Raw genomic sequence first — 23,500 nt, 5'->3', positions numbered from 1 at the left:
CAGTGTATGAACAAAGACGTTCAAGGGCGGCACCCGCCCGACGCCAGCGGGCAGCTACCTGACTGCGGGACCCGAGGTCGGCGAGGACCTGCGCAGTTGCTGTGGCAACAGGCCGTGGCGTCCCACTCCGCCAGCGCCTGCGCACTGTGCCCCTGCTCCCTGCGCCTGCGCGTCTCTCTCCCCCGCCCCACCCACGACGCCTGCGCGCCTAACTCTCGCAACGGCCACACAGACCCCGCCCCTGCGAACCTGGCCAAGTCCCGAGCGGAAGCGCCTTGAGCGGAAGCGGAAGTGAACGAGGCGGCTGTGGCGGTTGCGGTGGCTGAGGCGGCTGGGCCTAGGGCGCAGCGGGCGCGTTGCGGCTGGTGTTGGCGCATCTCTAGGTAGGGCCGGGCCCGAGGGCACCCGCGCGCCGTCCGGGCCGCTTCCGGCCTGCGTGACCGTCCTTTACCCGCGTCCGACCCTTGTGCGCGTCAGCCTCTCGGCCTCTGCCCGGTCCCGAATGCCGTCCTGGCCGTGCTTCTGCCCTAGTCACCGCGGCTGCGACATCATGGGATCCTCGCTTCCCCGCTGCCGGGCCTGTCGTCATCCCTGCCCCTGCGCAGGACCCTCCTGCCGGGCCCTGGTCCGCGTCGTCCCGTGCTCCCCGACCTCGCGACCCGCAGCTGCTCGCCTTGCCTGCCCCATCTTGAGGTCACCTGTGACCTCCACTCCCTCCCTTAAGATGTGCGTTTGGCTCCTGTGTGTCATTTCTGGGTAGATGTGTTATCCTTCATAGCTGCACGACTTTTATGGTCGTCCTTAGAAGAGAGAGGCATCCTCTGATCTTTTCACTTTTCTCGCATATCCCTGAGTCAGGGCCCAGCTCCTTGGGGAACGACTGAAAGACAGAGTTCTCTGCCAGCAAGGAGTTTACAGACCCGTGGGACAACACTGAGCGTCAAGCAGATCCTACGATGCAGAAAGAAAAGGGTACCTTAGAGGGTGATTTGCCCAGAGGGTCCAGGAAATTTCCATAAAGGTGGGATTTGAGCAGAGTTTTGAGTAAGCAGGAGTTGGGAGGTGAACGAGAGTTGAGAGCCTATTCCTGGCAGTAAGAACATAAATGTTTAAGACATGTTGGTTTCAGACAGTCTGACATATTCTGGGAACTAGGAGTTGAGCATTTGTGAGACAAGAAATGTTGGTTAGGGATGGGGAATGGCAGGAAGAGCATGTGGGGCAAGGAAGTGATGTGATCAGATCTTAGCGTTAAAGGGATTCAGTCTGGCAGATACAGGGGTGGGGATGAGGGTGACTGTGGACAGACAAAAGGCTTTTGTCGTCGTTCAGGGACTGGAAACCCCGAAGTGGTAGTGGAGAGAACCTGGAGGTAAAGAAGTGAGAGGGTGGACTTTCTCATGGCCTGGGTCCTTGAGTGGAGAAGTATGGAGAGGGAAAAGCCCAGAATGGGGACCATATCTGGAGCAGCAGGGTCCTAACCTCCATCTCCTGAATATGTGAGAGCATCTTATCCACAGCTGTACTCCCAAGTTCCCCCATGTCTAGTGTCATGCTTTTGTTTTTGACCTTTCTCTGACCTCCCCTTCACATAGGCTCTTTGACCTGCCCATCTTTGGACTTTACTGTTAGGAGCCACCCTCTGTCACCACTACAGCCTTCACAGTCTGTGTTCTGATACCTTCTTCATCCCATTTCTGCCATCTCCCAGCTCCGTCATTAGTGGATTTTCCCCCTGACTTTGCCATTCCTTTTGTTTTGGAACTCTAATTGAGCCTTCTTACCAGTTGTATTCTTGAAAAGCACCAACACCATTGCTGGGTCAGGGTCCTCACCGCTCATCTTCACACGCACGCACACACCCACACACACCCCATTTTGTGACTACCTTGACCCTCCAGTTTTTTTACTTAGTTTCTAACCACCTAATCTTCCAGACATACTGAAATCCCTGACCACCTGTGGCCCACTGAGAAAACTACAGTAGGTGACATCTGGGGTAACATAGTTTTTAGCATTCTGAGATTCTCCCCCATCCATGATCCTGAATCTGGATACCATCTATGGGGCAGATTTACTGTAAAGCTAATGAAGTTCAGGTTTCTGGGTCTGTCACTTGCATGGGCCCTTACCTAGGCACTGGGACCTCAGAGATCTTCTGTTTATAATTTGTATGCTTTTTTGAAAAGAGGGTTCCCAAATGGTATGTTTCAAGTCTTTTACAACTTAGATCCCTGCAAAACTGGCTATTTGTCATATCCTTCCTTGAGATTTGCATTTTTGTCCTTCAGACCCCTTCCTTTCCCTACCTCCTACTTCTTCCTCTTCTGGTGTGTGCTTTTTATTTAGGCATGGAGGAAAAAATGTGAATGAATGGAACTGATCAAGTTCCTGCCATAACCTGACTTTATTTAGCTGTAATGTCCGGAGGGAGATGTCAGAGCTTAGTAACTCAGCATGTTGGACAGGATCTTTGTAACTTCATTGTTGCAAGCTTAAATGCCTGTATTGTTAGATTTATTTCACTGCAGAGTTGCCACCCCCTTTAAGAAAAGGTTGATGCTAAGAAGGAGAGTCTGCTTAATGGAAATCATAAAAGCAACTCTTAACTCCATGGAAACTACAGTTATACACTATGTGAATTCACACAGGAATTTATTGCGACTTTTGATTTATTACTTTGAAAATGCCACCAGTTTTATAGAGCTTTATAGTGAGTATAAATAATTTTAATTTGTGTTCTGTTGGAAAATCTTCAGATTTAAAACATGTTTAAAGTTTAAATTATTTATGCAAAGATAAGGTATTTCTAAGGAACTTTTTAGTAGTAGTTTTAAATCTCCCTGAGAAATAAATAATTATCTTATTTTTACAAATGAGGAAATCAGTGATGTACAAAGAGGTTAAATGATTTGTCTTCAGCTGTACAGTAAATCAGGGCCTCCCTTAACCAAAAAAGCCAGCTTCTGAGTACTGTTTTCCTTACAAACAAATGATAAAGAGGAATCTATTTTAGTCAGCTCTTATTATAGAACATTTAATGTAAGATGGAGTAAATTATATCCTTCGGTGTTTCCATATTTTAATACCTATCTGTGCACATCCATATGTATCTACACACTAGGTTCTTTAAAAGTGGGCAGTGTTGATAGTGTTCCTATTAGGACTTTAGTCCAAAGAATTAATTTAATTTGGATTTGTGCAAATTATTATAAAGTCATTTACAATAAAACCATGGCTAATTATGACCAAAGGATATTAACTTTCTGAATAGCAGAGGAGTTTTCTGGCTAGATTAGGTTTTTGCCCATTAAGCACCAAAATATCCCGTTTAGGTTGGGAATCTTCCTAAAGTGTATTATTTCCTGTGTTCTTAAATGGAATGTGCTGAATGTGATGTAAACTTTCCTCAATGATCTCAAGTGACCATTTAAAATATAATTTGTTATGTTGTGATGTGAACAGTAATGTTGTTAGGTTTATTGAGGCATATACAGCTATTTCCTGTGGGGGTTTTTGCATCTTTCCAGTTTTTAAAGTTTTCTGTCCAATTTCATTGAGTCAGCTGTTAGCACTTCTAACTGCTGTCAGTTTTCCTGCCCAAAGTTTCTGTATTCTTCTCTATTGTGGGTTTAGGAGCTAATTGTTAGAACTGACTCGAAAAGTCGTCCGTAGATGATAATAAGAGCCTAAATAAGTGTCTTCTGAATAAGTTGTTTATGCTGCAAGAGCCTCCAAGGGGTTTTGTAGAGCGCAGTGTGGGTAGGAAAGGCCAAGGGCACCAGAGTTCTGGGTTGCTGGGAGAAGCCAGAGAGTCTCCTTAATTCCCCATCCTCCTCTTAGGACCCACCGATAGGCTAGTGACTGGGAATAACGTGGGAAGGAGAGATCTCGGGTAAGGACACATCCCACAGGGTGGCTCTGTGGTGAGGCCTTTGCCCCACTGGCAGCACACAGCAATGACCAGATCACTAACCTACAGCAGTGCTGAGTGAGGGTTGTGGCCTAGTGAAAGGCAGCTGGGCTGTGGAGTCAGGTGGATTCAAGTCCTGGCCTCCTTGTTAATTACTGCTTGTGGCCTCAGGCAGGTGATTTCACCTGACACAAAGTTTGCTGCCTCCCCAAAGTGACTCCTGCCTTCTTTGCTGCTAGAATGTGTCTTTGACTTAAGAGGCTGCACAAAACTGATAATGTGCTCTAATCTGGGCCAGTGGGACTAGAGGGGCTGCCATGGGACTTTTGGAGTAGACTGCACACAGTTAACAGTTAGGTATATTTTGATATGTGTGTTACAGCCCCCACCCAAAACTCTCTGCTTCTTAGAGGACTCCGAGTCTTTGCTTGCCTCCTTCCTCAGGGTTCATGGTCTTAGCTGGGAATCTTGTCTTATTCATTGCTGTATCCACGGCTCCTAACACAGGCCTTGGAGCACAGTAAATCCTGAATGAGTATTTATGAGTGAATGTGGGAATGTGGTTGAGTTTAGATCTCATGTTCTTAGTGTGTCTGTGGGGGGATAGAAGAGGGTCTCTCTGCCCTTCTTTTTCTTCTGTGATAGGAAGTGGCCCTGCATCCCACTAGCCTTGGGATTCTCCCAGAATAGGGAGGGAGAGTGGATGCTGAACAGCCATAGCACCTGGTTCACGATGGACCATCTGCCTCCAGTCTTGCCTGCCTCCACCCATCCCCGGAACATAGGCAGAGCAGTGTTTCTGAAACGCACTTGCTTGAGTCCTTAGTGACATATCATTTCCCTTCGGATGAAGCGTAGACATTTTAGCATGGTTTGCTAGGCCTTTCACTCACCTGGCCCCAACTCTTCCAGCAGTATCTCATCTCTTCATCTTCCCCTAAAATAGGTTCTAGACATACTGAAGGTGGCATTGTTTTTTTTTTTTTTTTTTTCCATTTCTATACGTGATGAACAAATTTATAAATACAGTTGCAAGTTACATTAAACTACTTAATAGAGCAGATGTTTTAAGCACCTAATAATTTGAAAAAAGATACCTTATAGACCTTTAAAATATTTCCTCCATGTTGCTCATGCCTTCCTCTGGCCACACCTGCCTGTCTTCAGGCCTTCCCTTTACCCTCTCCTCAGGGGATTGTCTTAGAGCCCTAAACGAGGTTGGCTTTCCCTGCTGAAAATTCCCCAACACTCTTACCTTCTCAGTCCTACACTTGTGTCCAAGAGACTGTTGACTGCTGGAGGGCAGGGACCTCATCTGTCTTGTTCATAGCTCAGTGACTACTCCAATGTCTGACATAAAGGTGCTTGCTAAATGAGTAAACCAAATTTATTTTCAAATAAAATTACCTGATATTGTTGAAGAGAGCTGAATATTCATGTTACAAGTGGGTCTATTCTTGATACAATGCTTCTAGAGAAAAACTGCCAATGTGTGCCTGTGCCGTGAGTCAGCAGCTTCCTGTCTGAGAGACTAAGGAAATGATGAGAGACCTCTAAGATTTATATGCAAGGATGCGTTTCACATTCTTAGTTACAGCGTGCAAAGTTGGAAATAATCCAGGTGTTCTCCAGTGGAGTTAGAGAACTTACGTCCATGTTGTACATCTGTTATACATGACACTGTGGGAGAATAGTAACATTATGAGTTGGGAATATATAATAAATTGGACACAAAAACAGATTATGAAAGTATAATCTCAATTTTGAGAAGCAGTGAATAGCAGAAAAAGGCTGAAATATGTAAAATATTTAAAAATGTTTTCTTGTGTTTTCTCTGAATTTTCTGCAAATGGTTCATTTTTTGATCATTTTTTTTACAAACTAATATATTTCCCAATATTAAAAAGTAATCTAGCTTATAAAAATTATAAATACAATAAAACCTTACTAAAATTTATGTCTTTGTTTTAAAATTTGTGATAATTTAAGAATTTTGACATGTTGGACAGATTTTACTAAACTTTAGGCAATTGATAAACATGTTTGATGAACAAATTTATAATTATAAATAAAATTGTACCACAATTTCACTGTTGCTAAGTGGCAGTTAGAATCTGGACTGTTGCATTTTATTCTGGAACTTTTCCTTTTATCAACAAAACTCTGCCCATCATTCTCCCACTTCCCCTGTGACATCAGCTGGCGCCAGTGGTCATGGCCTGACTGTTCTGAGGTATCCTCCAGGGCACCCTGAGTCTACACATCTATTCCTAGAAATTTTAAAGTACATAATAGCTATAGGCTTTCTTTGAGGTGCCGATGTTGAAATTCTGGCCTTTGTTCAAACAGTAGGAAGATTTTACTCAAGACTGTTGCAGTGAAGGAGAGAGATCTGACTCCACTCTGAACACGGTGAGGACAGCTGGGGATTTACAACCAACGAACAGAGTGAGGGTGAGGGGTGGGCATTTCTGAGGGAAGACATCAGGGACAGGGAAATTCTTGCTGAAGGCAGGCCAGGGTGGCCAGATATCAAAGGTGGGTTCTCTCTAAACTGAGCAGGATTCTTGCTAAAAGCCCCAGATTGAGGCCTGGTAGAGAAGAGGGCTCAAGGCCCTAGCAAAAGTGTGGTGAAGGTGAGAGTCAAGGTGAGAGTCTTTATCGGTGGTTGGAAATTCTTACAAAGCTCAGCAGTTTAATGACCCTTGTATGGAGATCCTCTGAAGCATCAAGACCAACTTAACTGGCACCCACCCTTATTTATTCACCTGGTTGTTTGTGCATTCATAAATTATAAACCTTCAGCAGATGCTGTCCTTTGTGCTGGCGAGGGATAACTATTAATCTCCTGGGGTTTTTGGTGCCTGTTCTCACCCAACTGGTGTTCGAGACGTCCCTATGAGTTTCACTTTTTAGGCGGGGGAGGAGAGGAGAGGAGAGAAGAAACAACAGACCTCAGATGTTCCACAACAAGCCATGGGGGGACATCACTGGGAGAGCCTGGACCCAGGCTTAGCCAGAAGTTACCATTGAAAGAAAAATTACTTTGTACTTGGAAACAAAACAAGAAAAAAGAAGACTTCGTGTTTTGTATTGTCATATTGGGCTGTTGTTTCAGACTCACCCAAGATTATTTAATTTTCTAACAGATTTACCTCTGTTTGGCTTTGCTGCTTACTTTCCATTAGAGTACAGACATTGTGGGGTTATGTGCTAGTTTGTAGATTAGAGATGTAAATTATTTCTGTGCAAAGATTACGGTTTTATTGTCTCCAGCTTACCTTGCTTATTCCAGTGTGCCTTTGGTGATGGACTGTGTGAGCCTGAGCTCCTCTAGTGCTCTGATCCAGCTTCCCTGTCTCTTAAGTGCCCTTGCTCATTACTACTTGCCTGAGTTACACTTCTAGCTTTCGACAGTCATGCTTTGACATGGCTTAGATGCTGGGAGTGTGTTAAGGTGGTTATAGCAGCCGGGTATTGGTTGTCCTGCAGAGGCTGCTGTCTAGATGGGGAGTTGCCCTTGGGCTGTCCATAAGTCCCTCATCCCTGTGTCCAGAGTGACGCCAGACGAGTCGTCCTCACTGTGTGTGTGTCCATCAATGTCAGGCAGTTTCGTTTTTGCCGAGCACATTGCTCTTAACCTCAAGTGTCTGTAAGTTGAAAGATTATAGTAAAGGAGCTTCTGGACTTCTCTTTCCACTTTCCACTTCCCCGTTTACTGGTAACCCAATACCCTGGAACTGGTCTGGCTGTCAGGAGAATGAGCCAGCCCCAGGAAGGAGGCAGCCTCCAGCTGTACCTTACGCCTGCTGCAGCTCCTTACTAGGATTTGTTGATGCTTTGTTTCCCAAACCTTTTGTAAACTGCTTGAGGGCAGTGATTCTACTTTGCACTGCTTCTTTGGTGATAATTGAAGTCTGTAACTTACTGATTCCTGATTTATCTTTATATACTGTCCTTGGATTAATTCATTTATTCATTCAAATACTGGGCCTGTCCCATGCAGATGCTGTGCCAGGTGCTGGGATAAGACAGGATGGTGAGGCCCACCTTAAAGGGAGCGATCCTCAAAGGGTCCCAGGCCGTATTTAGGGCAATTAGACTCCTCCCTAATGAGAAATAACTTCTGTTTTCTTTCTAAACGATGATTACCTAGATAATGAAAATTTCTTATATAATTTGTAGATAGAATGACTTTTATATACACATATTATTTTCCCCAGTCATCCTATAATAAACACCTTTAGAGAATGAAAAGCCTCCATATATAGTCTTAGCAATGAAAGGCTTAAAAAAGAAAAAATTTAGAGACATATCCATGGAATTTTCCATACCTTTTTATACATTTTATTCCCTACGTCACTAATTGCATTGATTAATGGATGTTGTGAGTATTATAGCACTTTGAAGATACTGAAATACTGGAAGGCATCCTCTAATATCACAAGTTCCCAAAACCTTTACTATCCCACTTTTTCTTGGTGAATACTGTAGAAGAGCATATTGTAGTGTCACACTCGAACTCATGATTTAAACTGTGAGAAATTGGTCCTGTGTGTCTTGAGCAGTCCAACCCGCAACTCTGGGAACTGCCTGGCCCAAGAGCCCCACTGGCTGCTGGCTTCTGACCACAGTGGGCGTGCAGTGAACCCTAGGACCTGGCTCGCAGTCAGATTCAGTCCTCTGCTTTGACTGTATTCAAATGCTGTTCCTTTTTTTTCCTTTTTGCTGTCCAGGGCCTCTCCTGGGCCCGCAGCAGCCAGCACAGAGCTTGGTGAGAGAAGTGGGGCCTTCCCTCACAGCATAGAAATCAAGTCACACTCGAGATTTGTGAGGCTTATCTGTAGCCAGCTCATCAGCTGCAAACCATGCAAGCCCTGTTTAAATTAAAGCCAGGCATACAGCAGTCGTCTAGAGCTGATGAAATCTAAGCCTTCTTTTAAAATCGATTTTGACCAATCTTCTTTGTATTCTTGTATTTCCTTTCCAACGCCTGTCCCCTGTTACTCTGTTGGAATAACAAATGAAAAAGAATACCCTTTTTCAGAAATAAGAGTGTAACCTTCCTATACATAGGGTCCATCCTGTAGAACCTCCTTACAGTTGACATAATCACATATGAAGCCCACTTTCCACTTCAAAAACTCAAATACCTTGGCTGTGTTTCCAAGATAAACTCTTTACAAATCACAACACTGTAGTGATTTTGGTGTAGATGTATGAATGTATCCCATTATATTTAATAACTTTATGAGCAAGACTTTTCTAAATGTCAACATAAAATGTGTGTTATTTATGTTCACCCAATTTTTGCATATTTTCATTATGCAATTAATGAAAATCCCATTAATGTGGCTATTAAACGGATACCTTCAAATTCTGCCGTTAGGGGCTAGAGCCCATTAAAAATCAGTAAATTCTGGTTGGGCACAGTGGCTCATGTCTGTAATCTCAGCACTTTGGGAGGCTGAGGTAGGAGGATCACTTGAGTTCGAGAGTTTGAGACCAGCCTGGACAACACAACATAGTGAGAGCTTGTCTCTGCTAAAATTAAAAAAAAAAAATCATCCAGGTGTGGTGGCAGCTGAGACAAGAGGATGGCTTGAACTGGTAGGTTGAGGCTGCAGTGAACTGTGGTCGCACCACTGCACTCCAGATGAGGCAACAGAGTGAGACCTGGTCTAAAAAAAAAAAATCAGTAAATTCTTAAAAGATAGTCTTATGAGGATGCCTTTTCTCAACCTGACAATTTACAGTTTCTTCATTTGTAGAATAAAGCGGATAATACTTACATGTCAGGGTCACCCTAAAGATTAGAATGTCTGTGTAAAGTGCTCACCTCTGCCTGGCAGCTGGGAAATACCCTGAACATGAGAGATACCTGCTTAGTCACCTGGTGCCTGCTGCCTTCAGCCTGTCCAGGAGGGGCGTCGTTGGTTTTGTGTTGCTGTTTGCATATTAAGAATTTTTTGTTGTGTTTTATCAAAGGACATAAAGCCTGCATTAATCTTAAAGAAAACTGTAGTGGAAAAAGCATAGATCATAAAGAATGTCAGCATGGAGTTTTTCTGACCATTGACGCCCATCATTGCCTACTTGAAGAACGCCTTTTATAACGTCATATACAATATTGTGCTCATACCTTTTCCAGATTCCAAATTATAACTGTAAACTACTTTGTATCTGTTTTTAAATTTCCAAATGGGCAGTTTCTCTGCAAAGTCAGTCAGTCACTATCTCAGATACTACAACATTAGGCATAGTGAATTTTATGTGACTTTCTTAACACCTTTATTCAGGTGTATGTGACACATGTTTGCAGTATACAGTTTGGTAAGTTTTAACATACACATATACTTGTAAAACCATGACCACTAAGGTGTGAATGTATCTGTCACCCCCAAAAGTGTACCCTTGGTAATCCTTCCCTCCACCGTCTGTCCCCATCCCAGGCAACTGCTGACCTGCTTTCTGTCCCTAGGGGTTAGCCTAACTCTTCATGAACTAGAATTTTATGTAAGTCGAGTCATAGTGTGTACTCTTTTTGTCTGACTTCTTTTACTCAGAAAAATTATCTTGAGAATCATCCTTGTGGTATTTCAATTTATGTTTTAGATTTTTGACAGTAACTTCTGAGTCCCTAGGTGAGAAATACTACTACTTTGAAAACTTAACCTCTTTCTGAATTTTATCAAGAAATACCTTGAAAAATAATCTTAGTGAAAACATTAAAAGACTGCTACACTCTCTTGTCCTTGTGAAAGCCCAGCTCAAGTAATTAACTTATGCTTCGGTAAAGTTCCTCATATGTTTGAATTGAGAACTCTTCAGGCTCCTAACCAGCGTATCATGTTACCTCAGAGACAAGAATGTTTTTGGAAACAGAGTGTAAATATTAACTACTGTGTTTGCTTTGAAAGGTGCCATACGTCTAATGATAATGCCATAATTACTGATTAATTTATTTTTTTTTCCAGGTCCTTTCCCGGAGTTCAGTTATGGGTGTGAGAGGTTTGCAAGGATTTGTGGGAAGTACCTGTCCACATATATGTACAGTAGTAAATTTCAAAGAACTGGCAGAGCACCACCGAAGCAAGTATCCTGGATGTACCCCCACCATTGTGGTTGATGCCATGTGTTGTCTCAGATACTGGTATACTCCAGAGTCTTGGATCTGCGGTGGCCAGTGGCGAGAATACTTTTCTGCTTTGCGAGATTTTGTTAAAACTTTTACGGCGGTTGGGATCAAGTTGATATTCTTCTTTGATGGCATGGTGGAGCAGGATAAGAGAGATGAATGGGTGAAACGAAGGCTCAAGAACAATAGGGAGATATCCAGGATTTTTCATTACATCAAGTCACACAAGGAGCAGCCAGGCAGAAATATGTTTTTCATCCCCTCAGGGCTAGCTGTGTTTACACGATTTGCTCTAAAGACACTGGGCCAGGAAACTTTGTGTTCCTTACAGGAAGCAGATTATGAGGTAGCTTCCTATGGCCTCCAGCATAACTGCCTTGGGATTCTAGGGGAAGACACTGATTACCTAATCTATGACACTTGTCCCTACTTTTCAATTAGCGAGCTCTGCCTCGAGAGCCTGGACACTGTCATGCTCTGCAGAGAGAAGCTCTGTGAGAGTCTGGGCCTCCGTGTAGCTGACCTTCCTCTTCTGGCCTGCCTCCTTGGCAACGACATCATCCCAGAGGGCATGTTTGAAAGCTTCAGGTACAAATGCTTATCATCCTACACCTCTGTAAAAGAGAACTTTGACAAAAAAGGCAACATCATATTAGCTGTGTCAGACCATATATCAAAAGTTCTTCACTTGTATCAAGGTGAGAGAAAATTAGAAGAGTTATTACCTCTGGGACCAAACAAAGCTCTTTTTTATAAAGGAATGGCATCGTATCTTTTACCAGGACAGAAATCTCCATGGTTTTTCCAAGAAGTTCCCATAGGTGTAATCAGACCCTGAACCCAGGCAAGAAGTTCCCATGTGTACAGACCCTGAATCCAGGCAAGAAGTTCCCATGTGTTCAGACCCTGAACCCAGGCAAGAAGTTCCCATGTGTACAGGCCCCGAATCCAGGCAAGAAGTTCCCACGTGTACAGGCCCTGAACCCAGGCAAGAAGTTCCCACGTGTACAGGCCCTGAATCCAGGCAAGAAGTTCCCAGGCAAGAAGTTCCCATGTGTACAGACTCTGAACCCAGGCAAGAAGTTCCCAGGCAAGAAGTTCCCATGTGTACAGGCCCTCAGTCCGGGCAAGAAGTTTTAATATGGACAGACCCTGAATCTAGGCAAGAAATTTTGTGTACAGGCCATGAATCCAAACAGGAAGTTCCCATATGTACAGATCCCATATCCAAGCAAGAAGACTCCATGTGTACACACCCTGAAATCAATCAAAAATTACCTGTAGCTACAGATTTTGAATTTAAGCTAGAAGCTCTCATGTGTACAAACCCTGAAATTAAACAAGAAGACCCCACGAATGTGGGGCCTGAAATAAAGCAACAAGTAACCATGGTTTCAGACACAGAAATCTTAAAGGTATGTGGATCTGCCCAGCCAGTATGCCATGATTGAAAATATACCCACTGACTGATTTGTTGGTGAAGATCTATTACTGCCTTGGTGTTTGGCCACTGTGAGAGGATGCACAACAGGAGTCTGTAAGGCTTGTTAGGAAGTGTGACATTATACGTGTGAAAACTCATAACCAGTGTTGGATACTATCACATGAATATTACAGAAAAGTGCTGTCAGAATACAAGAGAGAAAGAGAACTTTGTGGGTTAAAGTACAGGGAGAAGGCTGGGTGCAGTGGCTCACACCTGTAATCCCAGCACTTTGGGAGGCCAAAGCAGGTGGATCACCTGAGGTCAGGAGTTCAAGACCAGCCTGACCCATATGGTGAAACCCCATCTTTACTACAAATACAAAAATCAGCTGGGCATGGTGGCACACACATGTGATCCCAGCTACTCAGGAGGCGGAGGTTGCAGTGTGCTGAGATCATGCCATTTGCATTCCAGCCTGGACAATGAGAGCAAAACTCTGTCACAAAAATAAATAAAGTACAGGGAAAAATTCCCCAAAGAGGTAGAACTGGAGCCAGACCTTAATGAGGCAGGCAAAGTATGCATTGAATAAGCAAATACTTGGGAGTTGTGAAAGTACTAAAGGTGTAGGTTTCGAATCTGCATCACTCGGGGGCACAGGGAGAAAGGCCAGGCTGGAGCGTGGGGTTTGGAGGAAAAAAATGAGAAAAGGTAGACAAAGCCAAATTGGGAAGGTTATTAAATGCCTCATGAGGAATTTGGACTTAATTCTGAAAGTCTTAATAGCACCTTTGAAGATTTTTGAAGGGGGCCACTACGTATGAGGTTCTGTGGTAGGTGCATTAGGTAACTTTTCTCATTAGATCTTCTCAACAGCCCTGTGAGATAGACTTATCCTTGTTTTACAGAAGAGGTCTGTGTCCACATGAATGTCTCAAAGGTACCTCAGCAAGTTCTAAACCAAACTTAACTATCTTAACCACACACCTTTCCTTGTTCCCGGTGCTGTGAACGCCACCATCTTTCATCTAGTTACAACTACATAGATCTGTAAGGAAGCTCCTGCCCCAAGTCTGATGCAGAACTCAGGCCTGGACAGCAGCTGAGCAGCTGTGTGATGAGACCTGGAGGGCAGTGATGTGAACCTGCCAACCAACCAGCATTCGATTTTTGTAAGCAGGTATATTGATGTGATCAGATTTTTGGTTTTAGAAACATTACAGTGCAGTGAGTGGAGTTAAAGTGGCCATTGCAGAAACTCAGGTAAAATACAAAAGAGCTAGAATTAGGAAAATGTCAGTGGAAATAGGAAGAAACAAATTCAAGAAATGTTTCAGAAGTGAAACTAATAAATAAGCCTTGCTGTGGAGGTGAAGTTCCTCCTGGAGCACCAGGGATGATAGATGCTGTTAATCTAAGGAAGGAGGAGGAAAGGTTTGACAGGGAGAAGAAGGTTAAGTGCGTTATATTTTAGTTGAGTAGATGGCACCTCTAACACATGTTCTCATAGTGAAATACGGGCCTAAAGTTCTATTACTGGCAAGAGACAGGCATCTGGGAGTTATCCTATTTTATGTGTAAAGTAAAAGATGATGTGGGATGGAGACTAAGGGACACTCCACTGAGAGATCTGGAGTGAGCAGAGGAGGAAGAATAAGGAGGGGATAATCCCCACAAAAGTCCAAGGGGGCAGGTTTCGCGAATGAGAAAAGAAACAGGAGTATCACATGCTACAGAGGTAAAGAAGTGGAATAGGACTAGACATAGGCACTTGGGTCAGTCATGAGGAGGTCCTGGTGGCCTCAGAGAGTTACTGCAGCACGGGGTTGGGAGTGGAGGCAAAGCCAGCGGGAGTTTGGCAGTGGAAGAGCCTTTGTTGGGGAAGGCGGGGTCAAGGAGAGTCCTCACAGGAAGGGAGTGCCTGGGCAAAGTGGTGGGTCGAGTTGTTCACATGGATTTAACTTAATTGTATCTTTGAAAACAGTTTTGAAGTTTCTTACATTGCCCTTACACTTTCTCTATAAAAAATTTTTTGCAGTGTCATCTTCCAACCCTAATAGGCAACTAAAATTCCAACATGTATTTCAACTATATCAACTATACATAGTCACCCTGGAAAAATGCTCAGGTAGAAAGGCTGTGGGCACAGCAGTTACATTGGGTACCCACATAACCACAGCCATATATCTGTGTCTTCTCTATGTCAGCATTTTGGAAGATCAGTTGAGTGTTTGTTTCTTTGAGACAGGGTCTCACTGTCACCCAGGTTGCAGTGCAGTGGCAAGATATCCTCTGTCTCCCAGGTTCAAGCAGTTCTCCCACCTCAGCCTCCTGAGTAGCTGGGACTATAGGCACGCTCCACCGCGACCAGCTAATTTTTGTATTTTTTAGTAGAGATGGGTTTCGCCATGTTGCCCAGGCTGGCCTTGAACTCCTGACCTCAAGTGATCTACCTGCCTCGACCTCCCAAAGTGCTGGGATTATAGGCATGAGCCACCACGCCTGGCCGGCTAGTCTTATAATCCTATAGAACATGCATTGGCAGTGAGCTGCAAGCCACACCTCAGGACAAGTGTGTTTCTTAATATTGACTCATTTAATCTTCACAATAGTCCTGGGAGCCGGGCACTTTTTTATTAAACCCATTTTCTTTAGGAGGAAGGTAAGGAACAGAGATTAAGACTGAAGCCTAGGAATAATGAATCAACATAACTAGGACTGTTTAAGTACATGTAAATGAGACACTTAGGATTCAGAGTTTCTGGTGTCCAGGTTATCCTAGTATCACATTTTAATGCCTTTAGTAGTAGACTGGATTTAAATTTTGAATAGTAATCTAGATGAACTTATTCTCACAGTAATAATGTTCTTCACTGGAAGGTAAAACCTATATATTTAGGCTATGATAGACCTTCTGATTTTAACTACTTATTTAATGAGAAAGTGGAATTAATTTAAATCTTGTATCTCATCACCTACCATGAGCCAGCACTGTCTTGACATTACAGAGGAGAAGCACCTGTGTCTGGCATGTGGTTTTCACTCATGAAGCAATTTCTGAACAAATGAGTGAATGAATACAGTACGGCTTCTAATGCTAAGCAGCTTACAGCTTAATAAGGGAGGCAGACCACACAGCTGTGTTACAGGGAAAATAGGATACGAGCTCCATAAGGCAAGCTGGAGGTTGGTCCTGTCTAAGGGAGGAGGAGAGGGTGACATCGGCGAACCTTAAAGGGAAAGAGGATTGTAAAGTGGGAGGCTGGGAAAGAGTGGAAGAGAGATTCTGGGTAGGGTACGTTCTTATGGGGCACAAGTGAAGGTAGAAGAAGATTGAGTACTCTTGAGGAACAATGAAGATGCTCTGTTGAGACTGGATTATGGCCATTTCTATGAGGGTGAAATGGTGTACAAGGCTAGGAAAAGGAGATTGAGGCTTCATAGTGGGACCTCGAATGTTATGCGAAGGATTTGTGGTAGCCTTTCAAATGTTTTGAGTAGGGTAGCAAAGTTTTCAAAGACAGTGTGGCAATGGTGTGAAGGATGGGTTGGAAAGGAGAGAAACTGGGCTAGGGGATTAAGACCCTTTCATAGCAATACTGGTGAGAAGTAGTGAACACCCGGTTACTGGGAGGGTATCCAGGAGACAGAACAGTGAAATACTGCAGAAGACGTAGACGTTTGGAGAGAGGCGGAGGAGGGGGAATAGAAAGTTTGAAATTGGTAGTCCGAAGGAAAGAGAACATGGCAACTTGATGTCATGAATTTCAGTGTCAATTACATTTCTGAGGGCCTTAAAAAACTGCCGTATGATGAAAGGCATTGACTTTTTCTATTTGATTTGAAGGTTACTGTCTTGTTTTTAAGGAGAAATCCAGTTGTATTTAAATTTCAAACAGATTGCTAGAACACATCACGTCCAAGCAGAAAGCTACCTGGTGTACAACATCATGAGCAGTGGAGAGATTGAATGCAGCAACACCCTGGAAGATGAGCTTGACCAGGCCTTGCCCAGCCAGGCCTTCATTTACCGTCCCATCCGACAGCGGGTCTACTCACTCTTACTGGAGGACTGTCAAGGTGAGAATTGGTTGGCCCCTCTTAGGAAAGGTTCTGTTTGGAGTTGAATTCTGAGAAACTGGCCACGTGAAATAGAGTGCATTCTTTCAGGACATGGAGACAATTAAATAGGTTTTATTTCCCTGTCAAATCTGTAATTGAGAATACCACTGACATCTATAAAAAACTAAGTATAAGTGCCATTTGACATCTATATCTAATTAGCAGGCAGTTGATCAGTATGTGTTAAGAGAATGTATGATTTCTATAAAATGTCATATTTTTATGCCTTAAAAGGATTTATGCATTTTTAAAAATGTGAAAACTCTTTCCTGCTGTAGGGGAGAGTAGGATATACTTATTATTAGAAGAAAACAGTGTCTACTTAGTCTTCCCTCAAAATGTGATTTTTATAAAATAATTTTACAGAATCTCGTATGTCATGTTTTTAAATACAAACAATTTTCCTTTGGTGTTTTTGTAATTAAATTTGTGTTTTTCTCATCTATATTTCCATTATGTGCTTAGCAACAAGAGTAGAGAGTGGACCATCAATCACCCAAACAGTGAAAATGAGGAATTTAACCCCAAGGAGAAAGTTAGTGAAGGTCCCATAACTCACCGTTTGGAATAGTTTTGGGGAGAATCAGGAGTGTGGAAGAACACTTCATATTAGAAACCAGAGATGCTGAATGCATTTAGTGACCTCCTATTTCAGTAAGGCCTTGTTTTTTTAAACAGAGACCTTTGACAGGTATTTTACAGTCTGATTTGAGAGTGTGTTGATAAGAAACATGGTCTACACACTATTACCAGGATGAGAGAGAGAAGGAGTAGAATACCGGTGAAAGTGGTCCATTTGCCTAAACGTCTTTATTTCCAAACGTGTCAATATTAACCTTACTCTGTTGTTCCAGAAAGTGAACATTTACATGATCTAAAAGTGCTGATAGAATCATCAGATGGAAAAGTCATCATTATTATTTTTGGATGATGGGGCTCAAGGGTAGTGGGGTTATTTAATCCAGCTTTCGTTAGATTCCTGTAGCACCACCCAGCGTGCACTGCTTTCTCCCATACATACTGCGAGAGTTTACCCCTGTGGCCTAAGGAAGCAGACAGAAGAAAGATGTTTAAGCTGATTTAAAAACGAAAATAAAGAAACTGTGTAATAAACTCTGGAGCCAAATGTTACTTAAATCATTTTTTTTTTATTATTATACTTTAAGTTCTAGGGTACATGTGCACAACGTGAAGGTTTGTTACATATGTATACATGTGCCATGTTGGTGTGCTGCACCCATCAACTCGTCAGCACCCTTCAACTCGTCATTTACATCAGGTATAACTCCCAGTGCCATCCCCCCCTCCTCCCCTCTCCCCACAATAGGCCCCGGTATGTGATGTTCCCCTTCCCATGTCCAAGTGATCTCAATGTTCAATTCCCACCTATGAGTGAGAACATGCGGTGTTTGGTTTTCTGTTCTTGTGATAGTTTGCTGAGAATGATGGTTTCCAGCTGCATCCATGTCCCTACAAAGGACATGAACTCATCCTTTTTTATGGCTGCATAGTATTCCATGGTGTATATGTGCCACATTTTCTTAATCCAGTCTGTCACTGATGGACATTTGGGTTGATTCCAAGTCTTTGCTATTGTGAATAGTGCCGCAATAAACATACGTGTGCATGTGTCTTTATAGCAGCATGATTTATAATCCTTTGGGTATATACCCAGTAATGGGATGGCTGGGTCATATGGTACTTCTAGTTCTAGATCCTTGAGGAATCGCCATACTGTTTTCCATAATGGTTGAACTAGTTTACAATCCCACCAACAGTGTAAAAGTGTTCCTATTTCTCCACATCCTCTCCAGCACCTGTTGTTTCCTGACTTTTTAATGATTGCCATTCTAACTGGTGTGAGATGGTATCTCATTGTGGTTTTGATTTGCATTTCTCTGATGGCCAGTGATAATGAGCATTTTTTCATGTGTCTGTTGGCTGTATGAATGTCTTCTTTTGAGAAATGTCTGTTCATATCCTTCGCCCACTTTTTGATGGGGTTGTTTGTTTTTTTCTTGTAAATTTGTTTGAGTTCTTTGTAGGTTCTGGATATTAGCCCTTTGTAAGATGAGTAGATTGCAAAAATTTTCTCCCATTCTGTAGGTTGCCTGTTCACTCTGATGGTAGTTTCTTTTGCTGTGCAGAAGCTCTTTAGTTTAATTAGATCCCATTTGTCAATTTTGGCTTTTGCTGCCGTTGCTTTTGGTGTTTTAGACATGAAGTCCTTGCCCATGCCTATGTCCTGAATGGTATTACCTAGGTTTTCTTCTAGGGTTTTTATGTTATTAGGTCTAACATTTAAGTCTCTAATCCATCTTGAATTAATTTTCATATAAGGAGTAACGAAAGGATCCAGTTTCAGCTTTCTGCTTATGGCTAGCCAATTTTCCCAGCACCATTTATTAAATAGGGAATCCTTTCCCCATTTCTTGTTTCTCTCAGGTTTGTCAAAGATCAGATGGCTGTAGATGTGTGGTATTATTTCTGAGGACTCTGTTCTGTTCCATTGGTCTATATCTCTGTTTTGGTACCAGTACCATGCTGTTTTGGTTACTGTAGCCTTGTAGTATAGTTTGAAGTCAGGTAGCATGATGCCTCCAGCTTTGTTCTTTTGACTTAGGATTGTCTTGGCAATGCGGGATCTTTTTTGGTTCCATATGAACTTTAAAGCAGTTTTTCCAATTCTGTGAAGAAAGTCATTGGTAGCTTGATGGGGATGGCATTGAATCTATAAATTACTTTGGGCAGTATGGCCATTTTCACAATATTGATTCTTCCTATCCATGAGCATGGAATGTTCTTCCATTTGTTTGTGTCCTCTTTTATTTCACTGAGCAGTGGTTTGTAGTTCTCCTTGAAGAGGTCCTTTACATCCCTTGTAAGTTGGATTCCTAGGTATTTTATTCTCTTTGAAGCTATTGTGAATGGGAGTTCATTCATGATTTGGCTCTCTGTTTGTCTGTTACTGGTGTATAAGAATGCTTGTGATTTTTGCACATGTTTAAATCATTTTTTAAAATTTCTTTTTCTTAGGTGCTCTCCACCCACATTCTTTCTTAACATGGATATTTGCACATTGACTCTAATGATGGAAAAAAGAGATCTTCCTCATGAAAACGTTTTTACATTAAATCATAATATTGGAGTTATTTTCAGACTCTTTCATTAAATTAAACTATGTAAACTTCACTAACCTAAATTTCATACTTTGTTAATGTAATGTATTTACGACCAAGTGGATAACTTTATTAGATAACCACATAAACAGGAAAAAACATTCACATTGAACTTGTCTTCATGGTTGATATTTAGTTCTTTCTCCCTCAACTTTTTGGCTTTCTACATGAAGATTACATTATTAATATGTGAAAATAAAATGCTGTTTTTGCTGTTTTATATATGATGATAATGAACTGTATTCTATGTTATGTGTTTGACTTAGTTTATGATCCCATTTGTATTTGAAAATGTGTATTTTACAGTTGTGGAGTAGAGTGTTCTGTAGAAGTCAGTAGTGCTAATAAGGTTATTCAGGTCTTTTACTGAGTTTCTGTCTACTTGTTCTTAGTTCCTGAGAGAAAACAGTTAAAAACTCCAGCTCTTACTGTGGATTTGTCTATTTATTCCTTCTGTTCTGTCAGTTTTTGCTGTAGGTATTTTGAAACTGTTGTTAGGTGCATATATATTGAGGACTATTATGTTTCTTAATGAATCAACCCTTTTAATAGGAGAGTTCACTTTTAAAAACATAATACTCCTTGTCCTAAAGTTGTCTTTGTTTTATTGTAATATAGTCACTCCAGTATTCTTACTGTTAATGTTTGCATGATGTGGTGTTTTTTTCTATCCTTTTACTTTTAAACTATTTCTTAACATTTAAAGTGCATCTGTTTTAAAGACGGCACGTCCAGTGTCACAGTCTCTTTCTTTTAATTGGAATGTTCACACTGTAACTTCTGGCGTAATTAGGGCTCACTCTTCCATTTTACTCTTTGTTCTTTTTCCCCCCACCTTATTTTCTCATTTTCTTACTTCTTTTGGATTAGTTTAATAATTTTTAGTATTGTGTTTTGTGCACTCATTTGGATTACTAGATTTACCATTAAAAAAAAAAAAAAGTGGTTAGCTGAACATGGTAGCTCATGCCTGTAATCTCAGCACTTTGGGAGGCTGAGGTGGGCAGATCACCTGAGGTCAGGAGTTTGAGACCAGCCTGGCCAACATGGTGAAACCCCGTCTCTACTAAAAACATAAAAATTAGCTGGGCGTGTTGGCAGGCGCCTGTAATCCCAGCTACTCGGGAGGCTAAGGTAGGAGAATTGCTTGAGCCCAGGAGGCAGAGGTTGCAGTGAGCCAAGGTCATGCCATTGCACTCCAGCCTGGGGACAAGAGCGAGACTTAGTCTCAAAAGAAAAAAAAAAAGTGGTTGATCTGGGGGTCTGTTAGATTGGTACAAAAGTAATTGCAGGTTTTGCAATTACTTTTAATATCTTTAACATCACCGTTTACTATCGAATAATATACCATGTTACTTGCAATATAAAAACCTTATAACTGTGTATTTTCATTTTCCCCAACATTTTTGCTATTGTTGTTTTATGTCTTATACATATATATATTTTAAATTTGAAATAATTACAGATTCACAGGAAGTTGCAAGAATAGTACATAGATTCCCATGTACCCTTCACTCAGATTCCTCCAAAGATGACATCTTCTATAACTGTGGTGTAATATCAAAGCCAGAAATTTAACATCAGGTACAGTGCTAACCAAACTGCAGACCTTATTCACTTGTGCCGTTTTTTACATGCATGCAGTTATGTGTGTGGGTGTGTAGGTCCGTGCAAAGATCCTGCAACCACCACCACAGCCAAGATACGGAACTGGTTTGTTAGCACTCCCTCCATGTGCCCCTATGTCCTGGCAATCTTTCTTCCCCCCATTCCTGTCCTCTGGCAACTGTTAGTCTGTTTTTCATCTTTATGTTCTTGTTCATTTGAGAATGTTACATAAATAGCAGCATACAGTATGTAACCAATATGTAACGTTTGGAGATTATGCGTATGTTTTAAACCCTATAATACATGATTTTAACACTTTTTAAATTGGGGTTGGCACACTTTTTCTGTGAAGGGTCAGATAATAATAAATATTGTAGGTTTTGAGGGTTCCCTCCACAGTCCCTGTCACAACTACCCAATCCTGCTATTGTAGTGCAAGAACAACCAGAGACAACATGTGCAGGAATGAGTGTGGCTGTGTGCCAGGAAGCCTTTATTCAATGTTCCCATGTGACAGAACTTGAATTTTATTTTATTGATTGATTTATTTTTTAGAGACAGCGTCTCACTCTGTTGCCCAGGCTGGAGTGCAGTGGCACCATCACAGTTCACTTCAGCCTTCAGCTCCAAGGCTGAAGGGGTCCTCTTGCCTCAGCCTCTTGAGTAACTGAGATGACAGTCATGCGCCACCACACCCAGCTAATTAAAAAAAATTTTTTTTTGAAGAGATAGGATCTCGCTGTGTTACCTAGGCTGGTCTCAAACTCCTGACCTCAAGCGCTCCTCCCACCTCAACATCCCAAAGTGTTGGGATTACAGATGCAAGTTACTGCTCCAGGCCAAAACTTGAATTTTAGAGAGTATAATTCTCAGGAGTCACAAAATATTCTTAAAAACATTTTTTTCCAACCATTAAAAAAATATGAAAAACATTATTAGTTTTCAGACTGTATAAAAGCAGGCAGATTTGACCCATTAGCTGGTAGTTTGCCAATACCCACTTTAAATTATAGGCTTTATACACACTGCACACACAGGCTGCTCTCGTGAGTCCATGAGTGAGTGGGGAGTGAATGGGAAGCCAGGACATGACCATATACGGCTGTAGGCTTTATACACACTGCACACGCAGGCTGCTTTGGTGAGGCTGGTGAGCGAGTGGGGAGTGAATGGGAAGCGAGGACATGATCGTACACTGCTGTAGGCTTTATACACACTGCACACAGGGGCTGCTCTGATGAGTCCGCTGGGTGAGCGAATGGAGAGTGAATGGGAAGGCCAGGACATGATCGTACACTGCTGTAGGCTTTATACACACTGCACACGCGGCTGCTCCAGTGACTCCAGTGAGTGAGTGGAGAGTGAATGGGAAGCCAGGACACAACCGTACACTGCTGTAGGCTTTATACATACTGCACACTTAGGGCTATCATACATTCATAAAAAATACTTCTTTCCTCAACAATAAATTAACCTTACTCTAACTTTTTTACTTTATAAACTTAAATTTATTTAACTTTTTGACTCTTTTGTAATTAACACCTAACTTAAAATACAAATACATTATACAACTGGACAAAAAATTCTTTACGTCATTGTATAAGCCTTTTTCTATTGGAAAATTTTTTAACTCTACCTCCTGAATTCATACTTTAGAAATTTTTAATTTTTTTAAACTTCTTTGTTAAAAACTCAGACACAAGCACACAAATTTAGTCTAGGACTCCACGGGGTCAAGATCATCAAGGCGTCACCAGGAATGTGTATACAGTCCGTCACTAACCGGATTATTGTTATGCCCTGCGGGGCTGTATTTCATCTTTGTTTGGGGGGGTACAGTTTTGCTGCATATAGAATTTTAGGTAGTTCTATATTTTCTCCTGGCTTGTGTACTTTCTTATGAGACAACAAGGCTCATCTTTATCATTGTTCCCCATGTGTATCATGGCTTTTTTTCCTCTGGCTGTCTTTACAATTCCTCTCCTGTTTGCTGGATTTTAAGTAAGGTTCACTCTGCTCCCTTCATGGGATTCTTGAGCTTCCTAAATCTATGGGTTGATATTTCCTATCAAATTTGGAAGAGATGAGCATTTTTAAAATAAGATTTTGTCTTT

The 23,500-nt window shown here is 42.0% G+C and overlaps 1 protein-coding gene across 1 annotated transcript in view; it reads left to right on the top strand.

Annotated features, from left to right (window-relative positions):
• Positions 1-264: 264 nt before the first annotated feature.
• The window catches only part of FAM120B (family with sequence similarity 120B), an 83,300-nt gene continuing 60,064 nt past the window's right edge, over positions 265-23,500 (top strand). Inside the window, 4 exon segments of the mRNA XM_021938100.2 lie at positions 265-383; positions 10,891-11,876; positions 11,878-12,466; positions 16,377-16,557. Of these exon segments, the coding sequence (XP_021793792.2) occupies positions 10,912-11,876; positions 11,878-12,466; positions 16,377-16,557 (1,735 nt within the window). The 5' untranslated portion in view covers positions 265-383; positions 10,891-10,911.

Source organism: Papio anubis, chromosome 6 (assembly GCF_008728515.1).
Source record: "Papio anubis isolate 15944 chromosome 6, Panubis1.0, whole genome shotgun sequence".
NCBI classification, from domain to species: domain Eukaryota; kingdom Metazoa; phylum Chordata; class Mammalia; order Primates; family Cercopithecidae; genus Papio; species Papio anubis.
Note: the sequence above shows the minus strand (reverse complement) of the source record. Positions and strands in the feature narration are given on the sequence as shown.